Below are 25,942 nucleotides of genomic sequence, written 5' to 3'. Positions count from 1 at the left end.
GAAGGAGGGGGAGAGAGAGAGGTGGGGGGGAAGGAGGGGGAGAGAGAGAGGTGGAAGGAGGGGGAGAGAGAGAGGTGGAAGGAGGGGGAGAGAGAGAGGTGGAGGGAGGGGGAGAGAGAGAGGTGGAGGGAGGGGGAGAGAGAGAGGTGGAGGGAGGGAGGGAGGGAGGGAGGGAGGGAGGGAGGGAGGGAGAGAGGTGGGGGGAGGGAGAGAGGTGGGGGGAGGGCGGGAGAGAGAGAGAGGTGGGGGGAGGGAGAGAGAGAGGTGGGGGGAGGGAGGGGGAGAGACAGGTGGGGGAGGGAGGGGGAGAGACAGGTGGGGGAGGGAGGGGGAGAGACAGGTGGGGGGAGAGACAGGTGGGGGGAGGGAGGGAGATAGAGAGGTGGGGGGAGGGAGGGAGAGAGAGAGGTGAGGGAGGGAGGGAGGGAGAGAGAGAGGTGGGGGGGGGGAGGGAGGGAGGGAGGGAGAGAGAGAGGTAGGTGGGGGGAGAGACAGGTGGGGGGAGGGAGGGAGATAGAGAGGTGGGGGGAGGGAGGGAGAGAGAGAGAGGTGAGGGAGGGAGGGAGGGAGGGAGAGAGAGAGGTGGGGGGGGGAGGGAGAGAGAGAGGTGGGGGGAGGGAGAGAGGGCGAGAGAGAGGTGGGGGGAGGGAGAGAGAGAGGTGGGGGGAGGGAGAGAGAGAGGTGGGGGGAGGGAGAGAGGGAGAGAGAGAGGAGGGAGAGAGGGAGAGAGAGAGGTGGGGGGAGGGAGAGAGGGAGAGAGAGTAGTGGGGGGAGGGAGGGAGAGAGGGAGAGAGAGAGGTGGGGGGAGGGAGGGAGAGAGAGAGAGGTGGAGGGAGAGAGAGAGAGAGGTGGGGGGAGGGAGGGAGGGAGAGAGAGGTGGGGGGAGGGAGAGAGGGAGAGAGAGAGGTGGGGGGAGGGAGAGAGGGAGAGAGAGTAGTGGGGGGAGGGAGGGAGAGAGGGAGAGAGAGAGGTGGGGGGAGGGAGGGAGAGAGAGAGAGGTGGAGGGAGAGAGAGAGAGAGGTGGGGGGAGGGAGGGAGGGAGAGAGAGGTGGGGGGAGGGAGGGAGGGAGAGAGAGGTGGGGGGAGGGAGGGAGAGAGAGGTGGGGGGAGAGGGAGAGAGCGGTGGGGGGAGGGGGAGAGAGCGGTGGGGGGAGGGGGAGAGAGCGGTGGGGGGAGGGGGAGAGAGCGGTGGGGGGAGGGAGGGGGAGAGAGCGGTGGGGGGAGGGGGAGAGAGCGGTGGAGAGAGAGGTGGGGGAGAGAGGGGGAGAGAGCGGTGGGGGGAGGGGGAGAGAGCGGTGGGGGGAGGGGGAGAGAGCGGTGGGGGGAGGGAGGGGGAGAGAGCGGTGGGGGGAGGGGGAGAGAGCGGTGGAGAGAGAGAGAGCGGTGGGGGGAGGGGGAGAGAGCGGTGGGGGGAGCGGTGGGGGGAGGGAGGGAGAGAGGTGGAGAGAGAGGTGGGGGAGGGAGGGAGAGAGAGATGTGGGGGGAGAGAGGTGGAGAGAGAGGTGGGGGAGGGAGGGAGAGAGAGATGTGGGGGGAGGGAGGGAGGGAGAGAGAGAGAGGGAGGGGAGGGAGGGAGAGAGAGAGAGGTGGGGGGAGGGAGGGAGAGAGAGAGAGGTGGGGGGAGGGAGAGAGAGAGAGAGGGGTGGGGGGAGGGAGGGAGGGAGGGAGGGAGAGAGAGAGGTGAGGGGACAAGCTCTGGGTAAGAGTCTCCAGCAAAATGGTAGATGGATATTTGTGTTTAGAATGGCCCTTCAACTCCCAAATGGAATGGTTAGAAATGATCAATATGGTGATGGCTTCACCTTGCCCTTCAATAGACTAGTAGAAATGATCACCACATTGATTACACCTATCCAATCATTTCAGATATATGCAAGTGTCTGGGAGGTAGGGGATAGGGGTGCAATTGGGATTTGTCAAAGAAGTTAAAAAAGGCATTAAAAAAATAGTAAAATAATCCATCTGATTGACAGACTGTATGATGTAGTTGTGCTATCAGAGGCAGTGTTGTGTTGAGGGGAGGGGTCAGTGGGATGGTTTTGTGGGGACAGCCGGGGGGTGCCTCCTGGAGAGGGACAGAGAAGAGAGACCATTACTACTGGACTAGCCTGTGCAGAGTCCCCAACCACCGAATGTTCCGGTTTTCAGGGAAATGGAAAGAGAGCCTGTGACGTGACTGCTGCTTTTGGACGTTAACAAGGCGACACTCCATCTTAACTCCTCCTCCACATTTACTGGATTGGCTGAACAGTGCAGAAGAGAACCTCCCAACATTTCTTCTCGTCAAGCCCAGTATGTAGGGGATCTAGTTTCAGGCGTTTCTACGCCTTGCTACGTCAGGTTACTACAGGACACACCACAGTACATCATACACATGTAGTATGATGTATTTAAAGTATTAGAGTACTATACAATTCATACAATGTTTTTTTTAAATTATTAAAACAAAGTAATACACAATAGATCTCATAAAGCAAATAGTGTGCACTCAGGAGGAAAGTCCTGTTGAAAAATCAGTGAGCATTCCTGCTAGTGCTGACCAGGAAAGATCCCTGTGGAGACAAAGGAATCTTTTGGTGTGTGTGTACTGGCAGAGTGTTCCTGTGATGTGAAATAGGAGAAAAGGGCTTGTAATTTTCCTGGGATAGAGGTAGAGAAAAGGAGAGGGAGAGTTATGGAGGGAGTGAGTTAGGGAGGGGCTTGAAAGGGATGATGTGTGAGGCCCAAAAGAACAGTTGAAGAGGAAATGAGGCAGAAAGAAAAAGAGACGGGCCAAAAGCAGGGGAGGAATGAGTGGAGGGAGAGAAGTGGAGCAGAGGGGAGAGAGATATTGCATGAGGAAAAATGGAGAGCAGTAAAACAAATCCATGCCAGAAGAACTGAGGTTGAGAGAGAGAGGGTCTGTATACTGGGGTTGATGGGAAAGAGATGAGAAACACATTTTCCAGCTGACCCCCATCCAGTTCAAATAACCTCCCTCTTTCTCTGCAGCCCAACGTTTGGCTCTGTGCACGCGCAGAGAATTCCAACAAATAGCTAATGAATAAAGTTTTGAACATCATCATCATGGTTACCTGGGTACATTAGGGGGGGGTCTGATGAGTCCGGTGGGTGGAGACTGGGTGGTATCAGCGTGGTTGCTGATTGGTCCATGGGGTGCAGCGCGGGAGGGGACTGGTGGGGCCATGGGGGCGGGGCCTCTGGTGGAGGGAGGATGGGGGTTAGAGTTATGGTGTGTGTGTGCATGCACTCATATGTACACGCGTGCGTGTGTGTTACCTGCGGCTGGTCTCAGGGGCTCCATGCAGCCAGGAGGAGTCAACAGGAGGAGGTAGAGGAGTAGAGGAGGTGGAGGTAGAGATGTCTCCTATGATGGCCAGCGCCTCCTTCAGGGCAGAGTGAGTCCTCAGCACCTCCTCTCTCCTCTGCTCCTGCTCTGGAGACTCATCCATCAATACACACTTCTCTGCTAGAGAGTAGAGATGCACCAGGAGATCACTACCAATATACTCCTTCACCTGGGGAGGAGGAGAGAGAAAGAGAGAGAGAGAGAAAGGAGGAGAGAGAGAGGGACCGAGGCACCACACAAAACCATGGTTGTCTAAACATTTTTGTGCAGAAAAACTCAAAATATCTGTATCACAACCGTGTCATATAGGTTGTACATCAGCTGTACAACCTGAGAGTGTACTATGCTTATAGATCAGACTGCTATGATAACAATGTGGTTCTGTCCAGGTGTTATGAGATGTGATAACATTTGTTAAAGATGGTCTGGAACATCCCCAGACAGACAGACAGCCAGATATACAGCCTTACATTATTTATCATGAGGTGCATGATAGTCTTGGGCATGAGGTCTCTGATGGCTTTGTAAACGATGTTCATGTAGGAGTCCACCAGGTTCCGTATGGTCTCTACCTGACGCTCCAACTGAGGGTCCATAGAGAAACTATCACTAGAACCACTACACTCCCCATCCACCTGGTAAGAGAGAGAGAGAGAGAGAGAGAGAGGAGGGAGGGATGGAGAGAGAGAGAGGAGGGAGTGATGGAGAGAGAGGAGGGAGGGAAGGGGAGAGGGATGGAGAGATAGAGAGGGAGGGAAAAGAGTGGGAGAGAGAGGTGGCTGTTAGCTTTTTTGAATTGAATTGATGGACATAAAAGAGGGGGAGAAGGGAAAAGAGAGGAGTGGAGGTGAAGGTGTGAAAGAGAGGGGTAAGGTGATGAAGAGATATAGTATACTATAGATTGGAAAGAAGAGAAAGAGGGGAGATGATGGAAAGGAGGGGAAGGGGAGGGGTTAGAGAAGGGGAGGGGTTAGAGAAGGGGAGGGGTTAGAGAAGAGAGAAGGGGAGGGGGTTAGAGAAGAGAGAAGGGGAGGGGTTAGAGAAGAGAGAAGGGGAGGGGTTAGAGAAGAGAGAAGGGGAGGGGTTAGAGAAGAGAGAAGGGGAGGGGTTAGAGAAGAGAGAAGGGGAGGGGTTAGAGAAGAGAGAAGGGGAGGGGTTAGAGAAGGGGAGGCTTTAGAGAAGGGGAGGGGTTAGAGAAGAGAGAAGTGGAGGGGGATAGAGAAGAGAGAAGGGGAGGGGTTAGAGAAGAGAGAAGGGGAGGGGGTTAGAGAAGGGGAAGGGTTAGAGAAGAGAGAAGGGGAGGGGTTAGAGAAGAGAGAAGGGGAGGGGTTAGAGAAGAGAGAAGGGGAGGGGTTAGAGAAGAGAGAAGGGGAGGGGTTAGAGAAGAGAGAAGTGGAGGGGTTAGAGAAGAGAGAAGGGGAGGGGGATAGAGAAGAGAGAAGGGGAGGGGTTAGAGAAGAGAGAAGGGGAGGGGTTAGAGAAGAGAGAAGGGGAGGGGTTAGAGAAGAGAGAAGTGGAGGGGTTAGAGAAGAGAGAAGGGGAGGGGATAGAGAAGAGAGAAGGGGAGGGGGATAGAGAAGAGAGAAGGGGAGGGGGATAGAGAAGAGAGAAGGGGAGCAGTGCTGATTAGAAACAGATAGGCCATCTCTCTGTGAGTCTACGCGCACACACACACACACTGACATCACAGCCCAGGAATGCAGCTGTGAGCTGCCAACGACAGAAGGGGAGGGGAGGGGTTGTAGAGGGGACGAGATAGGAGAGAGAAGGGGCAGGGTAGCCAGGCAGTGGACATTTAGGGCAGGTGTAGGATATTGTCAGGGTGAGAAGTTAGAGGTTAGGGGTCAGGGTAACAATATTCAGTTACTTTATAGGTCATGGTTTAGGGTTAGAGGTTAGGGGTCAGGTTTAGGGGTCAGGGGTTATGACTAGGGTACTCACAGTGACTTTCTCAGGATAGACTCCGGCCCTCAGCAGAGAAGCCTTCCAGCTGTCTAGTTCCTCCTGAGAGCTACACACCAGCTCCAGGAACCTGTAGTCCTTATACACATTCCTACAATAACATTACATACAGTCAGCTACGTCATCAAACTACATTACCCAGCTCCAGGAACCTATAGTCCTTATATACGTTCCAACAATTATAACAGATACAGTCAAACAGTCACCTTCCTCTCCAGGTTTGAAGTTGCATTCCATATGCATACACATGACTACACCATAGGTCTCACACAGGGCATGTTATCAGGGCTGGAACACACCTCTTCACACACAATGAATCACTAAACTTCTCCCCTCTCTCTCTTTCTCATCTCCCCCTTTCTACTTCTCCCCCTCCCCTCTCTCTCTCCCTCCCTCTACCCCTCGCTCAGTCAGGGAGACGCCGCTGCGTCTGACAGTGGCAGGAATCTGGAGCTGTCTAAAACCCATCTGTTAAACACACACGCACACACGCTCGCCCACACACACAAACACACATCTGTTAAACATTCTCTTTAATCACTCTGTTGTTCCTCTCCTTTTGTTTCTCCCTCTCATGTTTTCTAAGCTGCCGTTGTTGGTGGTGTGTGTGTTGGTGGTGTGTGTGTTGGTGGTGTGTGTGTTGGTGGTGTGTGTGTGTTGGTGGTGTGTGTGTTGGTGGTGTGTGTGTTGGTGGTGTGTGTGTTGGTGGTGTGTGTATTTGTCTGTCTGTCTCCAGTCGAAGGCTGTCTGAGTGTTTTGGAGCAGTCTCACCACATACAGTATCTCATGAGATCTCAAGTGTCTGTACGCTAGGCAGGGCCTGGTCTAGGCATGGCCTGGTCTAGGCAGGGCCTGGTCTAGGCAGGGCCTGGTCTAGGCAGGGCCTGGTCGATGCCTGGATGGTAGACCAGATGCTGCTGGAGATGGTGTTGGTCAGATGGCCAGAAGGATTAGGGTTAGGTGTTAGGAGGGCCAGTAGGGGGCTCTCTCTCCCACTCACTTACTCACTCACTCCCACACTCCCACACTCACTCAATGCGTTACAATGGCTGGATTGTAACCAGTTACCAAATCCCCTCTTTTCCTCTCCTTTTTCTCGCTCAGTTCCGCTGTGTCCAGGGAGGGAGTTTTTCTCTCCTCTTGAGGAATTTTAGCATGGATCTGTTTCTCCCTTTTCCCTTTCACTCTCTCTCCCCCTGCCTTTAGATCAGGGACTTTCCTGAGGTTCTGATAAATGTCAGACAGGGACATACAGAGCACTGGGATCAGCACTGTGGACACAAAAGCATGCACACACAAACACACAGAGAGAGAGAGAGAAGGGGGAGCAGTAGGACACACTGACACATTCCCTCTCCCTCTCCCCTCCACTCTCACCCAGCCCTCTCCCTCTCCCCTCCACTCTCACCCAGCCCTCTCCCTCTCCCTCTCCCCTCCACTCTCACCCAGCCCTCTCCCTCTCCCCTCCACTCTCACCCAGCCCTCTTTCTCTCCCCTCCACTCTCACCCAGCCCTCTTTCTCTCCCCTCCACTCTCACCCAGCCCTCTCCCTCCACTCTCACCCATCCCTCTCCCCTCTCACCCATCCCTCTCCCTCTCCCCTCTCCCTCTCCCCTCTCACCCATCCCTCTCCCTCTCCCCTCTCCCTCATCCCTCTCCCTCTCCCCTCTCACCCATCCCTCTCCCTCTCACCTCTCACCCAGCCCTCTCCCTCTCCCCTCCACTCTCACCCAGCCCTCTCCCTCTCCCCTCCACTCTCACCCAGCCCTCTCCCTCTCCCCTCCACTCCACTCTCACCCAGCCCTCTCCCACTCCCCTCCACTCTCACCCAGCCCTCTCCCACTCCCCTCCACTCTCACCCAGCCCTCTCCCTCTCCCCTCCACTCGCACCCAGCCCTCTCCCTCTCCCTCTCCCCTCCACTCTCACCCAGCCCTCTCCCTCTCTCCTCCACTCCACTCTCACCCAGCCCTCTTTCTCTCCCCTCCACTCTCACCCAGCCCTCTTTCTATTTTCTTTCCCTCCTTCTTGTTGCGATCTGTGAAATAGTTTCCTAACAAGAACAGCCTCATATCTGGTCCAGAACTCTGGCATTGATTAGCTGCTTAATGAGCCTGCCCTTGGTATGCTATGGTCCACACAAACACACCCTGCCCTGCCAGGTCCCACCCAGCGTAGCCCAGTAACCCACTGCTTCTCTCAGTCAGTGAGGAAGTCACAAAGTCAGGGTGTCTCCTTGTCTCCTGAACCTCACCCTCCATCTCTTTCAGATATGTCTGTCATACACTTGTCTCATATAACACCACTATAACAACACACACACACCTCTGTTCGGTGTTGAAGATGGCGTAGGCATGTTTACTGGACATGAAACTCTTCTCCACGTCTCTCAACTTCAGGTTGTCCAACGGTAACATGTACTTTTTCTCTTTCTCCTGGGCAGGGATGGAGGGAGAGAGACAGGGAGGGATGGATGGAGGGAGGGAGGGAGAGAGAGGGATGGTGATGGAGGGATGGAGGATAGAAGAAGGGTTCATTCATGGATAGGTCTACTGTTCTGGTCAAAGCAGAAACAGCATGCAGAGAAAATATGCTCTATTATAAACTGGGTGGTTCGAGCCTTGAATGCTGATTGGCTGACAGCCGTGGTATATCTATATCAGACTGTATACCACGGGTATGACAAAACATTTATTTTTACTGCTGTAATTACGTTGGTAACCAGTTTATAAAGCAATAAGGCACCTCGGGGGTTTGTAATATATGGCCAATATACCATGGCTAAGTGCTGTGTCCAGGCACTCTGCGTTGTGTCGTACTTAAGAACAGCCCTTAGCCGTGGTATATTGGCCATATACCACACCCCCTCAGGCATTATTGCTTAAGCATAGCATGGAGGGAGGAGTCTTATTGGTTTGTTAACATTCTTCTCTATGGTGGAAACAGCAGAGAAACAGAGCTAGCTAGGATAAATAAAGGGACTGGACTGCTCTCCATTACAGGGATGTGTTTGTGTGTGTGTGTGTGTGTGTGTTTGGGAGGGGAGGCATGAGTCTACACTCTGTCATCATTAGAAATTATGAACAAAAGAAAACAGTTGGAGAAATGAAGCAAAACAGAGAGAATGACTGAAAATATGGGAATAGTGGAAAATAATGGAGGGAGTGAGATAAAAAAAGAGAGAGTAAAACAGGCAAAGAAAAGTGAGTGAGAGAGGAAGAGGATAGAGAGAAAAAGATAGGGAGGGAAAGAAGCCGTCCTACATGTGAAAGTCATTACTCAAAGTGAAGCTCTAAAACACAACATTTCTCCATCCCCCTCTCTTCTCCTCCACCCTTCTCCCCTCTCTCTTCTCCACCTTTCTCCTCCATCCTGCTCCCCTCACTCTTCTCCTCTCCTCCACTCTCCTCCCCCTCTCTCCCTTCCAGAGGGGCTATTCTCAGGAAACCGCTACAGTACGAAGTGGAGAGAGGATGAGAGGAAGGATGGTAGGAGAGATGGAGAGAAGGCGGAAGATGGAGAAAGAGGGATGAACATATGGCCTATTGGGGACTTTATATGAGCAGGAAAGGTAAAGAAGCCAAAAATATATATAGAATGAACGGTGCAAGTCTGTCTCACACACGCTAGTGTGTGTGTGTATGTGTGTGTGTGTGTGTGTGTGTGTGTGTGTGTGTGTGTGTGTGTGTGTGTGTGTGTGTGTTGGTCTCTCCTGAACCCTGTGACTCTTCCTTCATTCCACTCTCTTTTTTTCCAGAGGGGCCCACTTCCTGTTAGAGAGGCAGAAAAAAAATACAGAAAGAGGCTGGCGCTCCGACAGACGACAGACATCTGGTACCGCTTGAGAGAGAGAGCGCAAGAGAGAGAGCGAGAAGGGGAGAGAAACTGCAGACCACTCCAAAGTTGATTCCCAAGGGTCCCAACAACCCATATATGGCGCCTCAGTCCCTCCCTTCTTCCATCCCTTTCTTCGTTATGCCTTCCCTAAGTGCACTGGCAGATCCCCAGTGCTGAGAGTGAATGTGCCACGTCGAGGCTGGATACTCGTTCACTCGGATGCAGCCACTCAGATCCCCGGCACACACACACACCGGACCGGGCCGGGCCGCGACCAGAACAGGACCAAGACCCATAGAAGAGGACAGCCAGTGTGTGTGCGCGCACATGCGTGCGACCCTTCACCCTTCACTCAGGACGAGAAAGGAGGAGACATTGAGAATCCTTTAGCCAGTTTGTCAACTAAAACTTTGGTGAAAAACAAGATAAAAGAAAGGAATGAGAGAAGAAGAAAGATAAAACAGAGAGAGAGGAGACATGAAGAATCTTCCTACTCCTCCGACTCCTTCAACACTTCGGAGAGACGAAAAAGCAAAGAGAAAGGAAAAGAGAGAAAGAAATAGAAGGAGAGAAGAGGGAGAGAGAAGAAGGAGAGGAGAGAGTGAGTCCTGTTCCGTCGTCCCAGTGTTCAGACTACCTGTTCAGGGTCTTACTGGTGTACAGTAGTCCGCACATTGGTTAGACTGGGCAAGGAATGGCTTCCACCACTCTCTCTCAAACACACACACACACGAGCATACACACACACACACACACACGCACATTCAGATGGATGAATTGGTCTTTGCTGATTTGCCTTTTGCTGTCTGCTACTACGTTGTTGTTCTGTGCCTAGAGGCCTGCTATATTTGTAAGTGGTCGGTATGATAGTATATTGTGTGTGTGTGTCAGGCTGCTCATGGTGGATCATACATCAAAGCTGCTCTATCTGAAACTGGTTCTCTCTGCAGACTCACTGTGTGATATAGCAAACAGGCTGGACACACAGACACACTACTGTGCTGTGGTAAAAGGCTGCGGGTGAGTCTGTAGATTAGAATGTTTGGGTGCTGTATGGGAATGTGTGTGTATAGTCTAGTGTGAGTGTATGGGTGTTGTACGGAACGTGTGTATAGTGTATAGGGTGTGTGTATGGGTGTGTGTGTATAGAGTATAGGGTGAGTATGGGCGCAGGTCGTCTGTTTTTCCTCAGGCTGCACGTGGGGCCTCAGGCAGGGAGAGAGGGAAGGAGGAATGTATGTCTGTTCAGTGTTATATAGCGATTATACACTGTTTAGTGTGTGGACATTAGTGTGTATACATTGTTTAGATTAAACGTATGGAGGGTATCTATACATAAGAGAGTGTGAGCAGCATATATGGGAGGGAGTTTGTGTTTGTGTGTGAGTGGGTACAGTATGTGTTTATGTAAGGAAAATAATTAACGGTGACCATACTGTGGTGAGACATGATTGAATGAGCTGAATAAAAAGTAAGAGATCACAAGAGAGAGTGAGAGAGAAAGAAAGAGAAAGGGTGTCTGAAGCCTGGTGGTTTGGCTAGGTGATCTGTATTTGTGGAAAAGGGGAGATGAGGAGGAGGAGATGAAGTTGTGAGTGGGAGTCTGAGGGGGAGAAGGGGGACATGGAAGGGGGGGGGGGGACAGAGAAGGAGGGGGAGGGTTGAAATGTAGAAGTGGCCATGTGGGATTTCTCTAGCTAGATGTTGGAAGCTAAGCGGGTGTTTGGACTAAACCTTGAGTTCTCCAGCCAGGAATGTGTACAGGCCCAGAGAGACTACCAACCAGAGAGACTGAGGGAGAGAGTGAGAGAAGGAAAGGGAAAAGGAGAGAGACCCAGCAAGAGGGGGAATAGGAGGGAGAGAGCGGGAAAAGGAGAGGGAAAGAGAAGGACAGAGGGAGGGAATCAGAGAAGGAGGGCCAGAGAAAGAAAGAAAAAGAGAGAGGGAAAAGGGAGGGAGAGAACTTTGTGGAGGTGGAAATAGAGGAGACTTTGCGAGAGACAAGCTTGGCCTGGGTCTGACTCGAGGAGTGTGTCTGAGGCCTACAGTGGTGTTGGGGCAGCATGGTGATATAGCTGTGATAGTAAGGATCATTTATTACAGTAGACATCCCCCTCACTGAGACAAACACACATAGGCGCATGGAGAGAACACAGGGCTCCAACTGAACTAACAGTAGTCAACCCAGTTTCCCTTTGGATAAGAAATAGTTATGATTACTATTTCACCATAGATTATTACCCCTTTCGTAGCATACCTATAACTACACTGAAGTACAATATGTGTAGTAAAGTCTAATATTGTAATCTGTAATATTGTGAAATAGAAGGCAGAGCAGAGCAGAGGGGTTTTGTTAACCTGGCAATAGAACCTCCTGTACCAGCCAGGCTACTTGTAGTTCTCCTATCAGTAGTGTTGTCATAGACACTGCTGTTAGAACAGATTACGTTAGTGAGATAATTGTTGCTATTAGACCCCTGTGAGAGGAACGTAATGAGTAACAATAAATGAATGATTAAGGAGGTGTGTGTGTGTGTTGGTTTGGCTTGGGGCAGCTCCAGCTGTGTCAGAGTGAACTGCTCCAAATGCCTCAACTCCCAGAGGAGGAATAGGGGGAGCAGGGGGAAGAGTGGACAGAGAGAGGGAGGAATAGAGCGGAAGGGATGTATGGTGGGGAATATGGGGGCTTAGTTGAAGTAGTATTGGGACAGCTCTGTACTTACATGTGTGCATTTGAGTTACCTAAGTTACAGGCCAGCCCATCCCAAAACACACTGACACACACACACACCGACAAACACACAGTCTGCGGACATCATGAGCGAGCAGTGCTGAGCTAGGCTGAGAGAGTGTTGTGGTGTGTCTGCCTGTCTACACTTGCTGTGCAGACCTTCCTATCCTGTACAGCAGGCACAGACAGGCAGACAGATGGCAGCCCCGCTGACCAACCACATCGCAACTACAGCTTGACGGACAACTCCCACAGCTAATCCCAGCCAGTACACCCCAGACTTCCTGCTTGATGATGATGGTGATGACTCTGACCCTAGCTGCCCATGTCTTTCCTACATTCCCTGTATTACACTCTCCCTTCCCCTACTGCAGAAGACAGTAGTATTTGGAGCTCTTTTGTAGCTAACAGAAATGTGTGTGTAATAAAAGGTGTAATAAAGGTGTGTGTGTTGGTCTGAGGTACTCAGGTGTGTATTTTGTCCAACCTCTCCTATAGGGCTGGGAATTGCCAGGGACCTCACAATAAAGATATTATCACAATACTTAGGTGCCGATATGGTATTACGATTCTCACGATTCTATATGTATTGCAATTCGATACTGTGATTTTATTGCGATTCGATGTTCCAAACATATTGCTCACCATACAGTGCCTTCGGAAATTATTCCTACCCCTTGACTTATTCCACATTGTTGTGTTACAGCCTGAATTCTAAATGGATTAAATATATGTTTTTTTTCTCACCCATCTACACACAATACCCCATAATGACAAAGTGAAAACATGTTTTTAGAATTTTGGGCACATTTTTTGAAAATGAAATACAGAAATATCTAATTTATATAAGTATTCAACCCCCTGAGTCAATACATGTTAGAATCGCCTTATGTAGCGATTACAGCTGTGAGTCTTTCTGGGTAGGTCTTTATGAGCTTTTCACACCTGGATTGTACAATATTTGCACATTATTATTAAAAAGATTATTCAAGCTCTGTCAAGTTGGTTGTTGATCATGGCTAGACAGCCATTTTCAAGTCTTGCCATAGATTTTCAAGCTGATTTAAGTCAAAACTGTAACAAGGCCACTCAGGAACATTCAATGTTGTCTTAGTGAACAACTCCAGTGTATATTTGGCCCTGTACTTTAGGTTATTGTCCTTCTGAAAGGTGAATTTGTCTCCCAGTGTCTGGTGGAAAGCTGAAACTGGTTTTCCTCTAGGATTTTGCCTGTGCTTAGCTCTATTCCGTTTTTTAAAAATGTAATCCGATAACAAGCATACCCATAACATGATGCAGCCACCACCATGCTTGAAAATATGAAGAGTAGTACTCAGTGATGCGTTGTGTTGGATTTTCCCCCAACATAACGCTTTGTATTCAGGACATATAGTTAATTTCTTTGCCACATTTTTTGCAGTTTTACTTTAGTGCCTAATTGCAAGCAGGATGCATGTTTTGGAATATTTTTATTCTGTACAGGCTTCCTTCTTTTCACTCTGTCATTTAGGTTAGTATTGTGGAATAACTACAATGTCGTTGATCCATCCACAGTTTTTCCTATCATAGCCATTAAACTCCAACTGTTTTAAAGTCACCATTGGCCTCATGGTGAAATCCCTTTGCGGTTTCGTTCCTCTCCGGCAACTGAGTTAGGAAGGACGCTTGTATCTTTGTAGTGACTGGGTGTACTGATACACCATCCAAAGTGTAATTAATAACTTCACCCTGCTCAAAGGGATATTCAACGTCTGCTTTTTTTTTTACCCATCTACCAATAGGTGCCCTTCTTTGCGAGACATTGGAAAACCTCCCTGGTCTTTGTGGTTGAATCTGTGTTTGAAATTCACTGCTCGACTGAGGGACCTTACAGATAATTGTATGTGTGGGGTACAGAGATTAGGTAAATCATGTTAAACACTAGTATTGCACACAGAGTGAGTCCATGCAACTTATTATCTGACTTGTTAAGCAAATTCTTACTCCTGAACTTATTTAGGCTTGCAATAACAAAAGGGTTGAATACTTATTGACATTTCAGCTTTTCATTTTAAAATAATGTGTACACATTTCTAAAAACATAATTCCACTTTGACATTATGGGGAATTGTGTGTATATCAGTGACACAAAGTCTCAATTTAATCAATTTTAAAGTCAGGCTGTAACACAATAAAATGTGGAAAAAGTCAAGGGGTGTGAATACTTTCTGAAGGCACTGTATGTCTGCTGCAGAGGGACAAGAGAGAGCCATGAGAAAACTAGTTTTGATCAGTCATAGAAATTAGTGCAGGAAAGAAAACGGTCTCCCTATTTAAAAAGAAGATGAAAAACAACCTACGAAGGAAAAATACTGGAGTTTCTTGGTGCAAGTACAGCCAACTAGCGCAAAAATAATATTGCGATATTGTCAAAACAATACGATATATCGTCAAAAATTATATCCCGATATGTAACTGTATCGATCTTTTCCCCCATCACTACTCTACTAGTAAGCCTCAATAGTAAAGCTGCAGTAGTCTCATCATCAGACCAGATCAGTGACTCTGTGCTCACCTCGTCATCCTTGAACCAGGACAGGCTCTCAGCGGTCAGGATGAACCAGTACTCCTTGGCACCGCCCTTGATGATACTGATGTTGTTGATGGTCAGCCAGCCCTTACGGATTACCTATGGAGAGATCTGAGGTCAGGGGTGATGTCAGGGGAGGGACTGAGAGGAGGTTAAGGTGGGAGGGATTAAAGGGATAGTTCACTCAGATTACAAAGTTACCTCATCTCATGGATACAAAAGATAGTAGGCTATGAAGCCCTTATGTCAGTTAGCTAAGATCTGGGTTTGTACTGTATGTCTACTTAGCTACAGCCTAGCATTAGAATTGTCCAGGTAAAACAATGTGTGTGATGATTCATGTTAGAATGCTGTAAATAGAAGAGTCAATATGTAGTCTGGGTGAACTATCACTGTAGAGCTCTGCTCAGGAGACTGGCTCTGAGCTGAGGGGTTTAGAGATAGAGAGGCAGGTGCTGTGGAGCTTAGCTTGAAAAAGAGTGAGATGGTGTGATGATGTATCTTACATATGGGTCACAGTGTGGGAGAGAGCAGATATACTGCATGCTACATGCATAGACAGAGATCCATATACATGCACATAGATTGAGAGAGGCACTGTAATGCATGCACAGAGATATCAGCTGTTGAGACAAAGAGGATCAGTTAGAAAAGTGAAATACCCCCTCACCCAGTCATTAAATCACTAGTGGTAATTTCTGCCAAGTCCTTTACCACATTTCTCTGACCAATACAAAGCGACACACAAAGAGCATGATGGGAATAAACATTAGAAATGATAAAGACATGGAAGGTACGGTATGGTAAAATAGTACCAAGAAATAGTGCCAGAGAAAAACAACTGTTGAAGAACTGTGGGAGAGAGAAACTGTGAGGAGGACAGGAAGGAAGAAAAGAGCTGATGGCTAAAAACGGACAGATTTGGGCAGAGGATGAAAGAGAGGAGGAAGTGAGAGAAAGGGGGATGAGGCAGGGACACACATATGCACACACACACACACCTCCATTAGTCCCTAGTGTTTGTGTTTAGTGAGTGACCAGACAGCTGCGCTTGGATCTGAGATCCGAGCCAAGTTTACAACTCAGCGCCATTTTGTGCTGCATACAAACACACACACACACACACACACACACACACACACACACACACACACACACACACACACACACACACACACACACACACACACACACACACACACACACACACACACACACACACACACACACACACACACACACACACAGAGAGAGAGAGAGAAGCAGGAAGAGGGAGTAGGGCCAGAGTGCAGTCTGTGGAAAGACGGTGGAAAAGAGAGCAGTGGAGCTGTGGGTTAAAGAGGTTGGTGAACAGGAGACAACCAGTGAGAGGTACAAACAGTGTCCCAGTAGGGGGCAGCCGTGAGTCAGCAGTGAGGGTTTAGCCTTACAAAGACTGGACTACTCATACTATTAGACTGGAGACTGGTTGCACACCCTGGAACAGGAGAGAGGAGAGAACAGGGATGTTAGGGTGGAGCAGACACTGTGTGCCCAGGCAGGTTCACCTGCTCCTCCTACATACAGTAAACCTCCACATCAGCTGCTATTCCAGTCCAGTTGCACATTTCTTAACTTCTCATAACACACGTATTAGCATCAGAGAATAAAACCTAAGACATTCATCACCTGAGATAAAGTAACTGAGCTATGTGAAACTCACCTGGTTTCCTGCAATGCTCTTCTTATTGGTCTGATCACTCCTCTGCTGCGCACTGGGACACACACACACAGTCAGTCAGTCACTCTCCCATCTGACAATTTTTCTCCATTTAATCATCATGTCCAACCCACATATGATGATGACCGGAAAACATAGACAGTGAGAACTAACCTGGGAGAACTAACCAGGGACAACTAACCAGGGACAACTCACTTAGCGAAGCCAATGAAGTCCTCATGGTTAGTGTTGATGTAGGCCGACTGTACATCGATTAGCAGCAGGACCTGTACAGAGAACACACACACACAGTCACTATATTTTAAGGTTGGTGTATGTGTGTTTGTGTGTGTGTGTGTGCGTGTGTTTGTGTGTGTGTGTGTGTATGTGTGAGACCTGGTCTTTAGCTCGACTCTCTCTGTCCCGGATGTGTGTGGTCACGATTCTCTCCGTCTCCTCTCGCAGTCTTGGAAAGGAACCCAACTAGAGACAATAAATATTTTTTATTTTTTTATTTAACCTTTATTTAACCAGGTAAGCCAGTTGAGAACAAGTTCTCATTTACAACGGCGACCTGGCAAATAACAAGAGATATGATGATGGAGTTACTGTCAAACACACACACAGCAGTGGTGGTTACCTTGGTGGTGCATTGGCGTACAGTGTTGATCAGCTCCTGGATGACCATGTCCACACATTTAATGCCGGGACCCTTCAGCTTCATTATCTGTCTCTTCACTATCGCCTCAAACGCCTGGTCTGGAGTAAACAAACCAGTCCTAGATACAGAGAGAGAGACAGAGAGACAGAGAGACAGAGAGAGAGCAAAATAGGAGTGGTGACAGGCCAGATAGATAGACAGAGACCCATGAGCCCAACTAAGCATGTATCCTCTCTGACACACACACACCTGATGCCATGGATGTTCTTGATGGCATAGCTGATCTCCCGCCGCAGCTCCCTCTCATCAAATTCCATCTGAAGATACAAACACGCACACACCCAAAGTAAGAGGTGACACACACTGAGCGAAAGCTGGTGAGACACACACATACAGACCCCCAGGCTGACCTTGACCAGTTCGAAGGGGAAGCGTTCGTGGAAGATGCGGTTGATCTTGGCTCCTCCTGACAGTTCTATAGTGTCCACCTGGTCTCCTGAGCCCTCAATACGCTTCTCAAAGTCTGCTGCAAACTTCTGCATCAGCCTGCACACACATCAAGAGAGCGTTGTGTATTATGTTAGCTGTGTGTGTGTGTGTGTGTGTGTGTGTGTGTGTGTGTGTCTGTACTAACAGTAGCAGGGCCTTGGTCTTGCGTGCAGGGTCGTCAGGTCTGTAGTGTTTGTACTCCTCAGCCTCTTTATCCAGCGCTAGGAGCTGGCTCTGGAGACGACCGCGGAACACTGGCAGACAGTCTCGGATGTGGTTGGTCAGTTGCTGTAGAGAGAGTTACATACACACACAATAAAGAAAAAGCTGATTTGAACAGTTATCTGGTCAAAACGTATCAGTGTGTGTTCGTGTGTACCTGGTTCAGGACTCTCTGTAGGTAGGGGGTGCCCATGATGTCAGCCATGTGTCTGTATGCAGGGTGAGACAGGAAGAACTTCCTCTCGGCAGCCAGAGCTGACTTAATGTCCTTCCTCCCATCAATGTCCTTCTGACTACGATTCACCACCCCGATATAACCTGGAGAGGAGAGGAGAGTAGAGAGTAAGCAGTGTCTCCATGCATTACACATCACTACAGGGTTCAGAAGGCCATCTGATTTCAGCAGGCCAGCAGAGGTTTCAGGCAGCTCAACTCTAATCTCTCTACTGTAACAGCAGCACTAACAGTAGGCTCCATGTCTAATGTATTACCTCTGAAGCATCAAGCATGACCCTGCACCTGGCACAGCTTTACCCAGCCAGCCAGCCAGCCTAGACCCTGACCCCCTTCCACACACACACACACACTCACTTACTCACTCACTCCCAGGGCAGGCTAGCACTGATTGTAATACTGTAACTCAACCCATGAGCTCAGCTCAGCATGGCAGGAGGACATCAAGCCTCCATTTCAACACTTACCTCAGCCTGGTCACTGGTGATGTTATGGGAACATTATGGGGATGTTATGGAAACATCATGGGGATATTATGGGAACAGTATGGGGACATTATTGGGACGTTATGGGGATGTTATGGTAATAAAACCCCATGTACCTCTGCGTAGTGGCAGTAACCTGTTCTCCAGTATGTGCCGGGCATCCGTTCCCTCATCCATCAGATCCAACTTAGTGATCACCCCTATGGTCCGCTGGCCTGGTTGAAAACAATGAAGTCAAATAGTACCCATTTTAAATTCACTTCCAATGTACTGGTTATCTGGACCATAGGAATAAGAATGAAGAAATAATCTTATTTCTATGATTTGGGCCATGTGAAAAGGTGCTGGGGGAGACGTTCTGTCCTGCTGGTCTCACCCTGAGGGTCGACGTCCTTGGCCAGTTTGAGAGCGTCAGAGTTGGCAAGGTCCATGTTAGCTGGAGTCACAGCCAAGACCAGACAATTGTCTTTACAGATAAACTGCATGATCATGTCCCTCACCTGGGGAACAAATACAATACAACTTTATTTATGAAGGAAGGAGAGAAGGGTGGGAGAAATGGTCTTATAATATCAGTTAAATTGTACTGATGTGTCTGACCTGGTACTCTATATCAGCAGGCTGGTCTCCTACAGGCACTTTGGTAATGCCAGGCAGATCCACCAGGGTTAGGTTCAACACTGAGGACAGACAGACATATTTATGCATTGAAGCATCCGGTTCAGGTTGAGATGTAGGGTGTGTTACCATGTGGGGAGTGTGTAAGAGTAGTACACTATGGTGTGTGTGTGTGTGTACCGTGAGGGGAATAAACTCGTAGGTTGATGGGGACAGGAGAGACACCCTTATTGGTTCCAGTGAGTCTCACTGTCTCTGCTTCGATCTCCTGGCGAACCTCCTGAAAGTCTGAAAACATCTTCCCCTTACAGTGGAGGAACTCTGCATACTCTACAGAGAGAGAGGAGGGGGGCGGGAGAGAGAGAGAGAGATGCAGGGGGTCAATGCCCATTTCCCACAGACATCAAATAAAAATAGAAATACATTATACCAGTGGTCTTCGGACACATACGTCAGGTGTCAGATATCTAGTCTAGTTTGTATATATGACATCATTGCTGTTCCCCATATCTGGGGGGGAACAGAGCAGTACTGTGTCTCCTATAGTTGTGTACAATTAGCAGCATTCCATAATTGTCCCTGCAGACAGACAGACTCTGCCCCCTGGTGGGGAGTCATATCTACACACAGTGACAGCAGTTTAATGCGATGTAGCCTACAGTTATAGACTTATTTGTCAAGAGTGTGTGTGGGTGTGTGTGTGTGTGTGTGTTACCTGTGCTGGCAGAGATGAGCTGGAGGACCAGGGGTCTGCGGGTGACGATGCCAGAACCCCGGGGGAGGAAGTCCCTGAGAGGAGAGGAAGAGAAAGGAAGAGGGGATGAACGGAAGAGTCAGTAAGAGGAGAGAAGAAAAGGGAATAGAGGAATAGAAGAGTTAGGAGATAAAAGACTGACCCCTCAGGCATCTGTCTCACTGCCAAACAACAGATACACAGTGTGTCTGTGTGTTAGCTCTGTAGAGGAAGCACCACTCTCAGAGGCACAATGCCAGGGCAGTCAGAGGCTCAGAGCCAATGCACACTTGGCCAAGTCGAGCTAGCACATTTTATCCGAGTCTGAAATACTAGACCAGCTCTCTCAACCTCGCCATCTTTACTACTGCTGCAACACTTATTTGTGGAGGGCTTACATACCGGTATAGGTTTTTCCTATGCAGGCAGGGATATGTTCATTTATGTGTGATGACTATGACACAGCTAGTGGAGGTTTGTTTTACTTTTAAAAGACAAGAGAAAGATGATATACAACACAACATTGGAACCTGAAACATGTCTAGCCCTGCTGAGCTAAGTATACAATAGCTCTACATCTCAATGTCAAAACAAGCCCCCACTCAGGCTACAGTATCAAGTACAAAGCAATAATGGGTGGAAAACAGTGACGTATTTCTAGTCTTTCATTCCAACTTCAGAGTGCCACCTTTTTCCTGTTGTCCCGTTTTGTATTTATTTTACAGCATCCTACCATTTATAATTCAGCTGTGACAACACAACATGCCTGGAGAGAGGAAGGACTGACACTCAGGGTGGGAGATACAGCTGGATTCAGCCCTTAGAGATGAAGTCAGTGAGTCAGAGATGGAAAGACTGATAAAGGGGACACATTCTGCCAAGGGGAAGCTGCAGTGTTGTTGTGCTGTTAGCCTGTTACTGTGGGTGTGTGTCTGTGTGCAGTACGGCAGCAGAGAGAGTTCTCACCAGGTCAACAGCTCTCCAACACTCCTCCAGTGTCAGTTTATAGGAAATGAAGTTGAGGCTGCATCATGCCTGTCTGAAAGAGGTCCTGCTTATATGGCTGTCAGTCAGTAAGGAGGAGACATCAAGCATCAGCACACAGAGAGGAGAGAAGGGACACAATGCCCTCTTCAGCTCAGCTCTGTTAGCTCAATGACTGACTGACTGACTGACTGTCGGACTGAAAACTTTCTGACTGACTGCACACATGCTCCAAGGCATGCTCTGTTCCCTGACCTCTCTCTGACTCCAGCCCTTCAGCACAGACCCAGTCCTCAGCAGGGCCCCTGCTAGATAAGCCACCAAGTGCTGGTCACTGTCACACAGCTATCACTCACACAGCCATCATCACTACTGTCACACAACCATTTCAAGCATCCAGTACCCACTTCACTCTCCCATGCCAACAGTGGCGGTTGGTGCTGTTTAAGATTAGGGAGGACACTTACATTTTTTATGAGCATAGCCTTCTATTACAGCATAATGGATGACTGTCATTCATATTCCCATTCACCCAGTTCAATATAACATCATGATACTCAAATTTTCCCTATACTCATCATGAGGTTGTTACAACCTAGCCTACGAATGAAAGTTTATAACGTAGGTGCACAGGTCGAGAGACAAATTGGAGTAATCAAGGTGACAGACAGTGACACATTGAATACTGCCTTGCACACTCTTGCCTGCATCTAGCTGACCTAGGTTGTAATCATTAGTTCAAACAGTTGCAAACAAGAGTTTCGATTGGACAAATTCAGGTTTATCCCTGTTTCGTTCTGTTTGCTTCTGTTTAAGATTAATTTTTCAACAGAATCGGCAGAATGAATACACAGTTCACTTTCATAGCAGCCACATACAAACAGCATCATCACTTTGTTCATTGTATAATTATTTCTCGCATCTACGCACTCTCCTCCTCTCACCTTTTCCCTTCGCTTGTGAACGTCGGTGCACAACACATCAGCTGTCTGTGACCAGGCGAAAAAACCTTTTCATACCATAACCACTACACACAGCCTACATCGTTGTCACCGTATTTGCATAACTACTAGAACTAACACATTAGTAAACTCGCTACAATCATGCAGTACAGTGTACAGCAAACAGAGTATGTGAGCGGAGTGGAGCTGGAGCGGAGCGTGCCCAATTTGACTGGAGCGCGGAGCGAGATTCCAGAAGGCTGGAGTGTCGGCCTTCTCGCCCGCTCCAATTTCGCTCCAGTAGTGCTCACTTCACGAGCTCAGGGCATGCCCGCCCCAGCATGCATTTGTAGTCTACTTGTGTGCTGCTATAGCCCCTTGCTTTAGCTACTGTCATGGAGTTCACTAAATATTTTCATAAAGAAACTGATAAAACACACAGATGCTAAATCAAGGTGACTTACAAAGATGAGGACCAAGAGCAAGAGAGGGAGTGCGGTGATGTACTCTCCACAACAAAAAATAATTGTGGAATCTGAAAATACACTTATCCCAAAAACATGATTGAGTACTTATTTTGTGCAAATGCTAAAAGGTGGGTAGATAACTAAGTGTGTCAAGTATTTATAAACAAAAAATATATATTTTTAAAGTTCATTTTTGTTCTAATATCTATACAATAGGCCATAATTGATTTTGGCCCCAATAGTCCTGGCATATTACCACGTTCAAGGAGCTTTCCATTTTGATTGGGTTATTTTACCTAAAAACCTTTAGGCCTACCTATCTATAATTAAAAACAACTCTGCATCTCTGCCCAGCCTGGCAAGAGTGGCCTAAAGGGTGTTTAGCATCCCCAGTGGCTTTGCAAGTGTGGAGAGGATAGCCTCCGCTGCTGGCCTGCTCTCCTGGCACCATCGCATGAGCCTGAAGCCACAGACCGGCCAAACTAGTGTTTCTAAAAATTAATTCTAAAATTGAATTCAAAAGGCACTAATAAGTCATTTTAGTTTAATTTGTATTTAATTCTAAGTTAGTCACAGCCGTGACGACCCTCCCACTCTGTCTGCCGAATTATTTCTCTCTGCTTGTTTTCCTTAATAGGATGTCAGTGGGCGGAGCTGGGAGGGTCGTCAGCGAAATGGGACACACCTGGGCTCGGGTGTGTCCTGGGGATAAATTCATCCAGGGTTGAGCCTGGCTCCCATGGTAAAGCTGACTTCAGTCAAGAGTGTCACTACTGTCAGGGTTCAGGTCATTGGAAAAACGAATGTCCTGTTCTCAGGGCTAAGGGTAAATTCTTCTGTTCCCTGCCGTCCTCTTTTTTTTCTTTCCTCTTAAAGGTTGCTGAGATCTGGGGAGGACGAGGTTGGCAGGGGCAGTGGGGTAGGGTTAACCAGGGCAGTATTTTGTTTGTGTTTATGTATATATATTTGTGAATTATTTACAATTTGTTTCTTGGTAGGTGTGGTGTTCCGGGGTCCTCGGTGGTCCCCAGACCCTCCCACTCTGTCTGCCGAATTCGCATGACCCTGAAGCCACAGACTGGCCAAACTGGTGTTTCAATTCAAAAGGCACTAATATGTCATTTTTCGTTTAATTTGTATTTAATTCTAAGTAAGTCACAGCCGTGACGACCCTCCCACTCCGTCTGCCGAATTCTTTCTCTCTGCTCTTGTTTTCCTTAATTGGATGACGGTGGGCGGAGCTGGGAGGGTCGTCAGCGAAATGGGACACACCTTGGCTCGAGTGTGTCCTGGGGATAAATACACCTTTCCCCCATACCTCGAGGAGACTCTCCCCATGCAGACCCACTGTTGTTTTTGGGTGTGGCATTTTGGGGCTTCTTTGTGTTCATTTGTTTTGGCACCTCTCACCATCCCTCATCACCATCTATGCACACATCCACTCACCTACACTACTGACTACACACACCATTGTCACTTGGATATAGTTTACTTTATTTAATAAACATGTTTGTTATTTCTATCTCTGCGTTGTCTCCCTCTTTGTTACAGGCTACAAGCCAGTTTGTAACACAGCCTATATGCGCAATCTATAGACTATTAATGATTTAATACAACAAAATGTTGTTTAAATGGTGAGTGCTTTGTCCCAACCAGCCTAGTGTCGCACTCGCAAATGCTTCACAATGTATTTCTTTGAAGGCTATAGCCTTGAAATAATATAGCCTAAATATTTCATGTTCATTCCTTCTTAGGCTCCTTGTCTGGCTCCTGACCTATTTAGAGTGTTTATTTTGAATGTGTGCTTCTTACATTCACCTTTTCATGTTTATTCAAATCCATATGGTTTGGTTTCAATACTTCAAAACCAAATGGTAGGTCCAGGTAGTCACAAATATGTTGGTGTTGGTTAAATTGTGATTTTAATGAATGGAACGAATTTGTAGCGGCAGTTTTTTTTCCTGTGAGCGCGGAGTGGTTTTTAGCGGAGTGGTTGGAAAGGACATGGAGCGTGCGCCACTCCATGAGCAATGAGCGGGATTTCCAACTGCTAAACTCCGCTCACATGCTCTGACAGCAAGCAGTTTAGCAGATACACTGGTGGTGCTACCCCAGAGACTGCTGTTGAGGCTACTGTAGACCTTCATTGCAAAACAGTGTGTTTTAATCAGTTATTTTGTGACGTGAATATATTTAGTATAGTTTTATCTAAAAAGGATAACTTTAAATCTTTCACTATTTAAATTTTTATGAAATTCACTGAATAGGATGGTCCTTCCCTTCCTCCTCTGAGGAGCCCACACTGCATGCCAACCATACTGAGGGAAAAGGAGATCATCTCATTGTCTCCACTCTCCTTCATCTGCTCTGATCTGAAAACACTTGTTACACATCATGCCTATTGTCACATAACTTAACTAATTTGTAACTATCCAGAACGATCAGCTGCTTCACAAACACAGCTACCCTTGGCAGAGGGTTTAGTAAACAACCCATGCTAGCGCTCACTGAATAGGAGAGGCTGTCTGTCTGCTGTGTGCATTCATTTGGAGAGGTCAACTGTTGGGAACCATGAATCTCTGCCAAACTCAAAACCCAACACAGCCAGCATCTGAATAACCCATTATTGAATAACATCATGAATGGTTTCCTGCACCTTAATGGTTCTGGTGCATTAGCTGATGTGTTATTGTTGATGATCACTAGCTAGGTCTGACTACCATACCTGCCCACAAAGTTCTCCAAGACCGAGCTCTTGCCTGCGCTCTGGCCACCTACGACAGCTATCTGCGGCAGGTCTAGGTTGCAGCTCTGGCCAATGGTGCTGAAGGCATCCTGGAGCCTATTCACCAAGGGGATCAGATCCTCCATCCCCCGGTTGCCCATGGCGACAGTTCCCGTCCGACTGTCAACCACCTGAATTTGTACAGACAACACCATCCGGACCGAACTTTCTGGATCGGTTAGCCTGGGAAGAATGACATATAATTGACCACAATCAAATTTACACAGTAATACATGAAGGCATTCAAAAATAATTAATGTTATTTGGGATATTTTGATAGCTGAGCTGACAACAAACAGTGAGCTAGCTACTGCTGTAGCTAACGCAGGGCTAACAACAACTTCAAGTGAGTGCTGGCCCTGGTTGATGTTTATTGAATCGGCATGCCACTAAAACAAATAGAAAGTTTGTATATGTATCACTTATTTCAATTTTTTAGCTAGCGGCTATCTAGATACCTGGTAGTCGGTCTAAAAATTCGTTGTCTCTCTTGTCTTGCTGGTAATGTTAGCACTGGTACTGTCAAGTCCGACTTGGCACCGCCGTGGTCCAGACTCCCTGCGCGAGCAAGCCTGACCCAAACGCAAGTTGCACCCTGTGTTTTCTATTTATTTCCTGTTGGAAAAGGCGATCCCAAAAAGTCAAAGAGAGAATCGTGAAGGTAACATTTCCTCCGGTGGACTTTGGGTCTGATTTGACTCGGTTAAGCCAGTGAAACAACTCGATTACAGTTTGATCAATTTGACAGCTAACGGGTTTCACTGTCTGCGCATGCGTACAAATCTGTGCAGGAGTTGCCAGACAGTCTGCACGCCCATTCATAGCTATGAGCAGATGAGATGGCCAGTTATAATATTTGTTTTGTTTGACAGACAGGTAATATTCCCCGCCTCCAGCCCAGGGCTATTTAAATCACACCCTCCTCGCAATGACTGCCGTCTTGGCCCTGTAGTTTGGAGCCATGCTGCACGATTCATCTACTGTAAATAACACGGCTGCATTCTTTGGCAGTGAGAGAGTGTGTGTGTGAGTGAGAGGCAGTGCAGTATAAAATCAGTTGTGGGTAGGGGGATCTCTATCCAAAAGATATTAGATTAAATATTTCTAAAATATCTTGAAACCAACTGTAAGCCTGAGAAAATCACTCCAGGGTTCATCATCAATAAACACCAGAGAAA

The 25,942-nt window shown here is 48.0% G+C and overlaps 1 protein-coding gene across 1 annotated transcript; it reads right to left on the bottom strand.

The window, feature by feature from the left end:
• Window positions 1-1,706: 1,706 nt before the first annotated feature.
• LOC311130493 (dynamin-2-like) lies at window positions 1,707-25,489 on the bottom strand. Its single transcript, XM_084163245.1, has 22 exons — window positions 25,223-25,489; window positions 24,705-24,947; window positions 19,570-19,643; window positions 19,035-19,184; window positions 18,837-18,916; window positions 18,613-18,736; window positions 18,353-18,451; window positions 17,675-17,835; window positions 17,441-17,583; window positions 17,217-17,352; window positions 17,056-17,123; window positions 16,786-16,924; window positions 16,542-16,628; window positions 16,362-16,432; window positions 16,149-16,200; window positions 14,432-14,545; window positions 7,635-7,744; window positions 5,291-5,402; window positions 3,820-3,984; window positions 3,280-3,518; window positions 3,075-3,200; window positions 1,707-2,065 (listed from the first exon to the last, which is right to left on the bottom strand). Exons 2-22 carry the CDS (start codon window positions 24,917-24,919, stop codon window positions 2,026-2,028), a joined length of 2,505 nt encoding a protein of 834 aa, XP_084019371.1. The 5' UTR covers window positions 24,920-24,947; window positions 25,223-25,489; the 3' UTR covers window positions 1,707-2,025.
• Window positions 25,490-25,942: the final 453 nt, after the last annotated feature.

This window comes from Coregonus lavaretus (assembly GCF_964263955.1).
Source record: "Coregonus lavaretus genome assembly, chromosome: 6".
In the NCBI taxonomy this organism is placed as follows: Eukaryota; Metazoa; Chordata; class Actinopteri; order Salmoniformes; family Salmonidae; genus Coregonus; species Coregonus lavaretus.
This window is presented reverse-complemented; position numbering and strand designations above follow the sequence as displayed.

Coding starts and splice junctions, on each gene's coding strand:
- LOC311130493 (XM_084163245.1), bottom strand. CDS start 24,919: ATGGTGTTGTCTGTACAAATTCAGGTGGTTGACAGTCGGACGGGAACT. Junction 18,917..19,034: donor ACGAGTTTATTCCCCTCACG/GTACACACACAC, acceptor GTCTGTCCTCAG/TGTTGAACCTAACCCTGGTG. Junction 16,629..16,785: donor TACGCCAATGCACCACCAAG/GTAACCACCACT, acceptor TATTGTCTCTAG/TTGGGTTCCTTTCCAAGACT.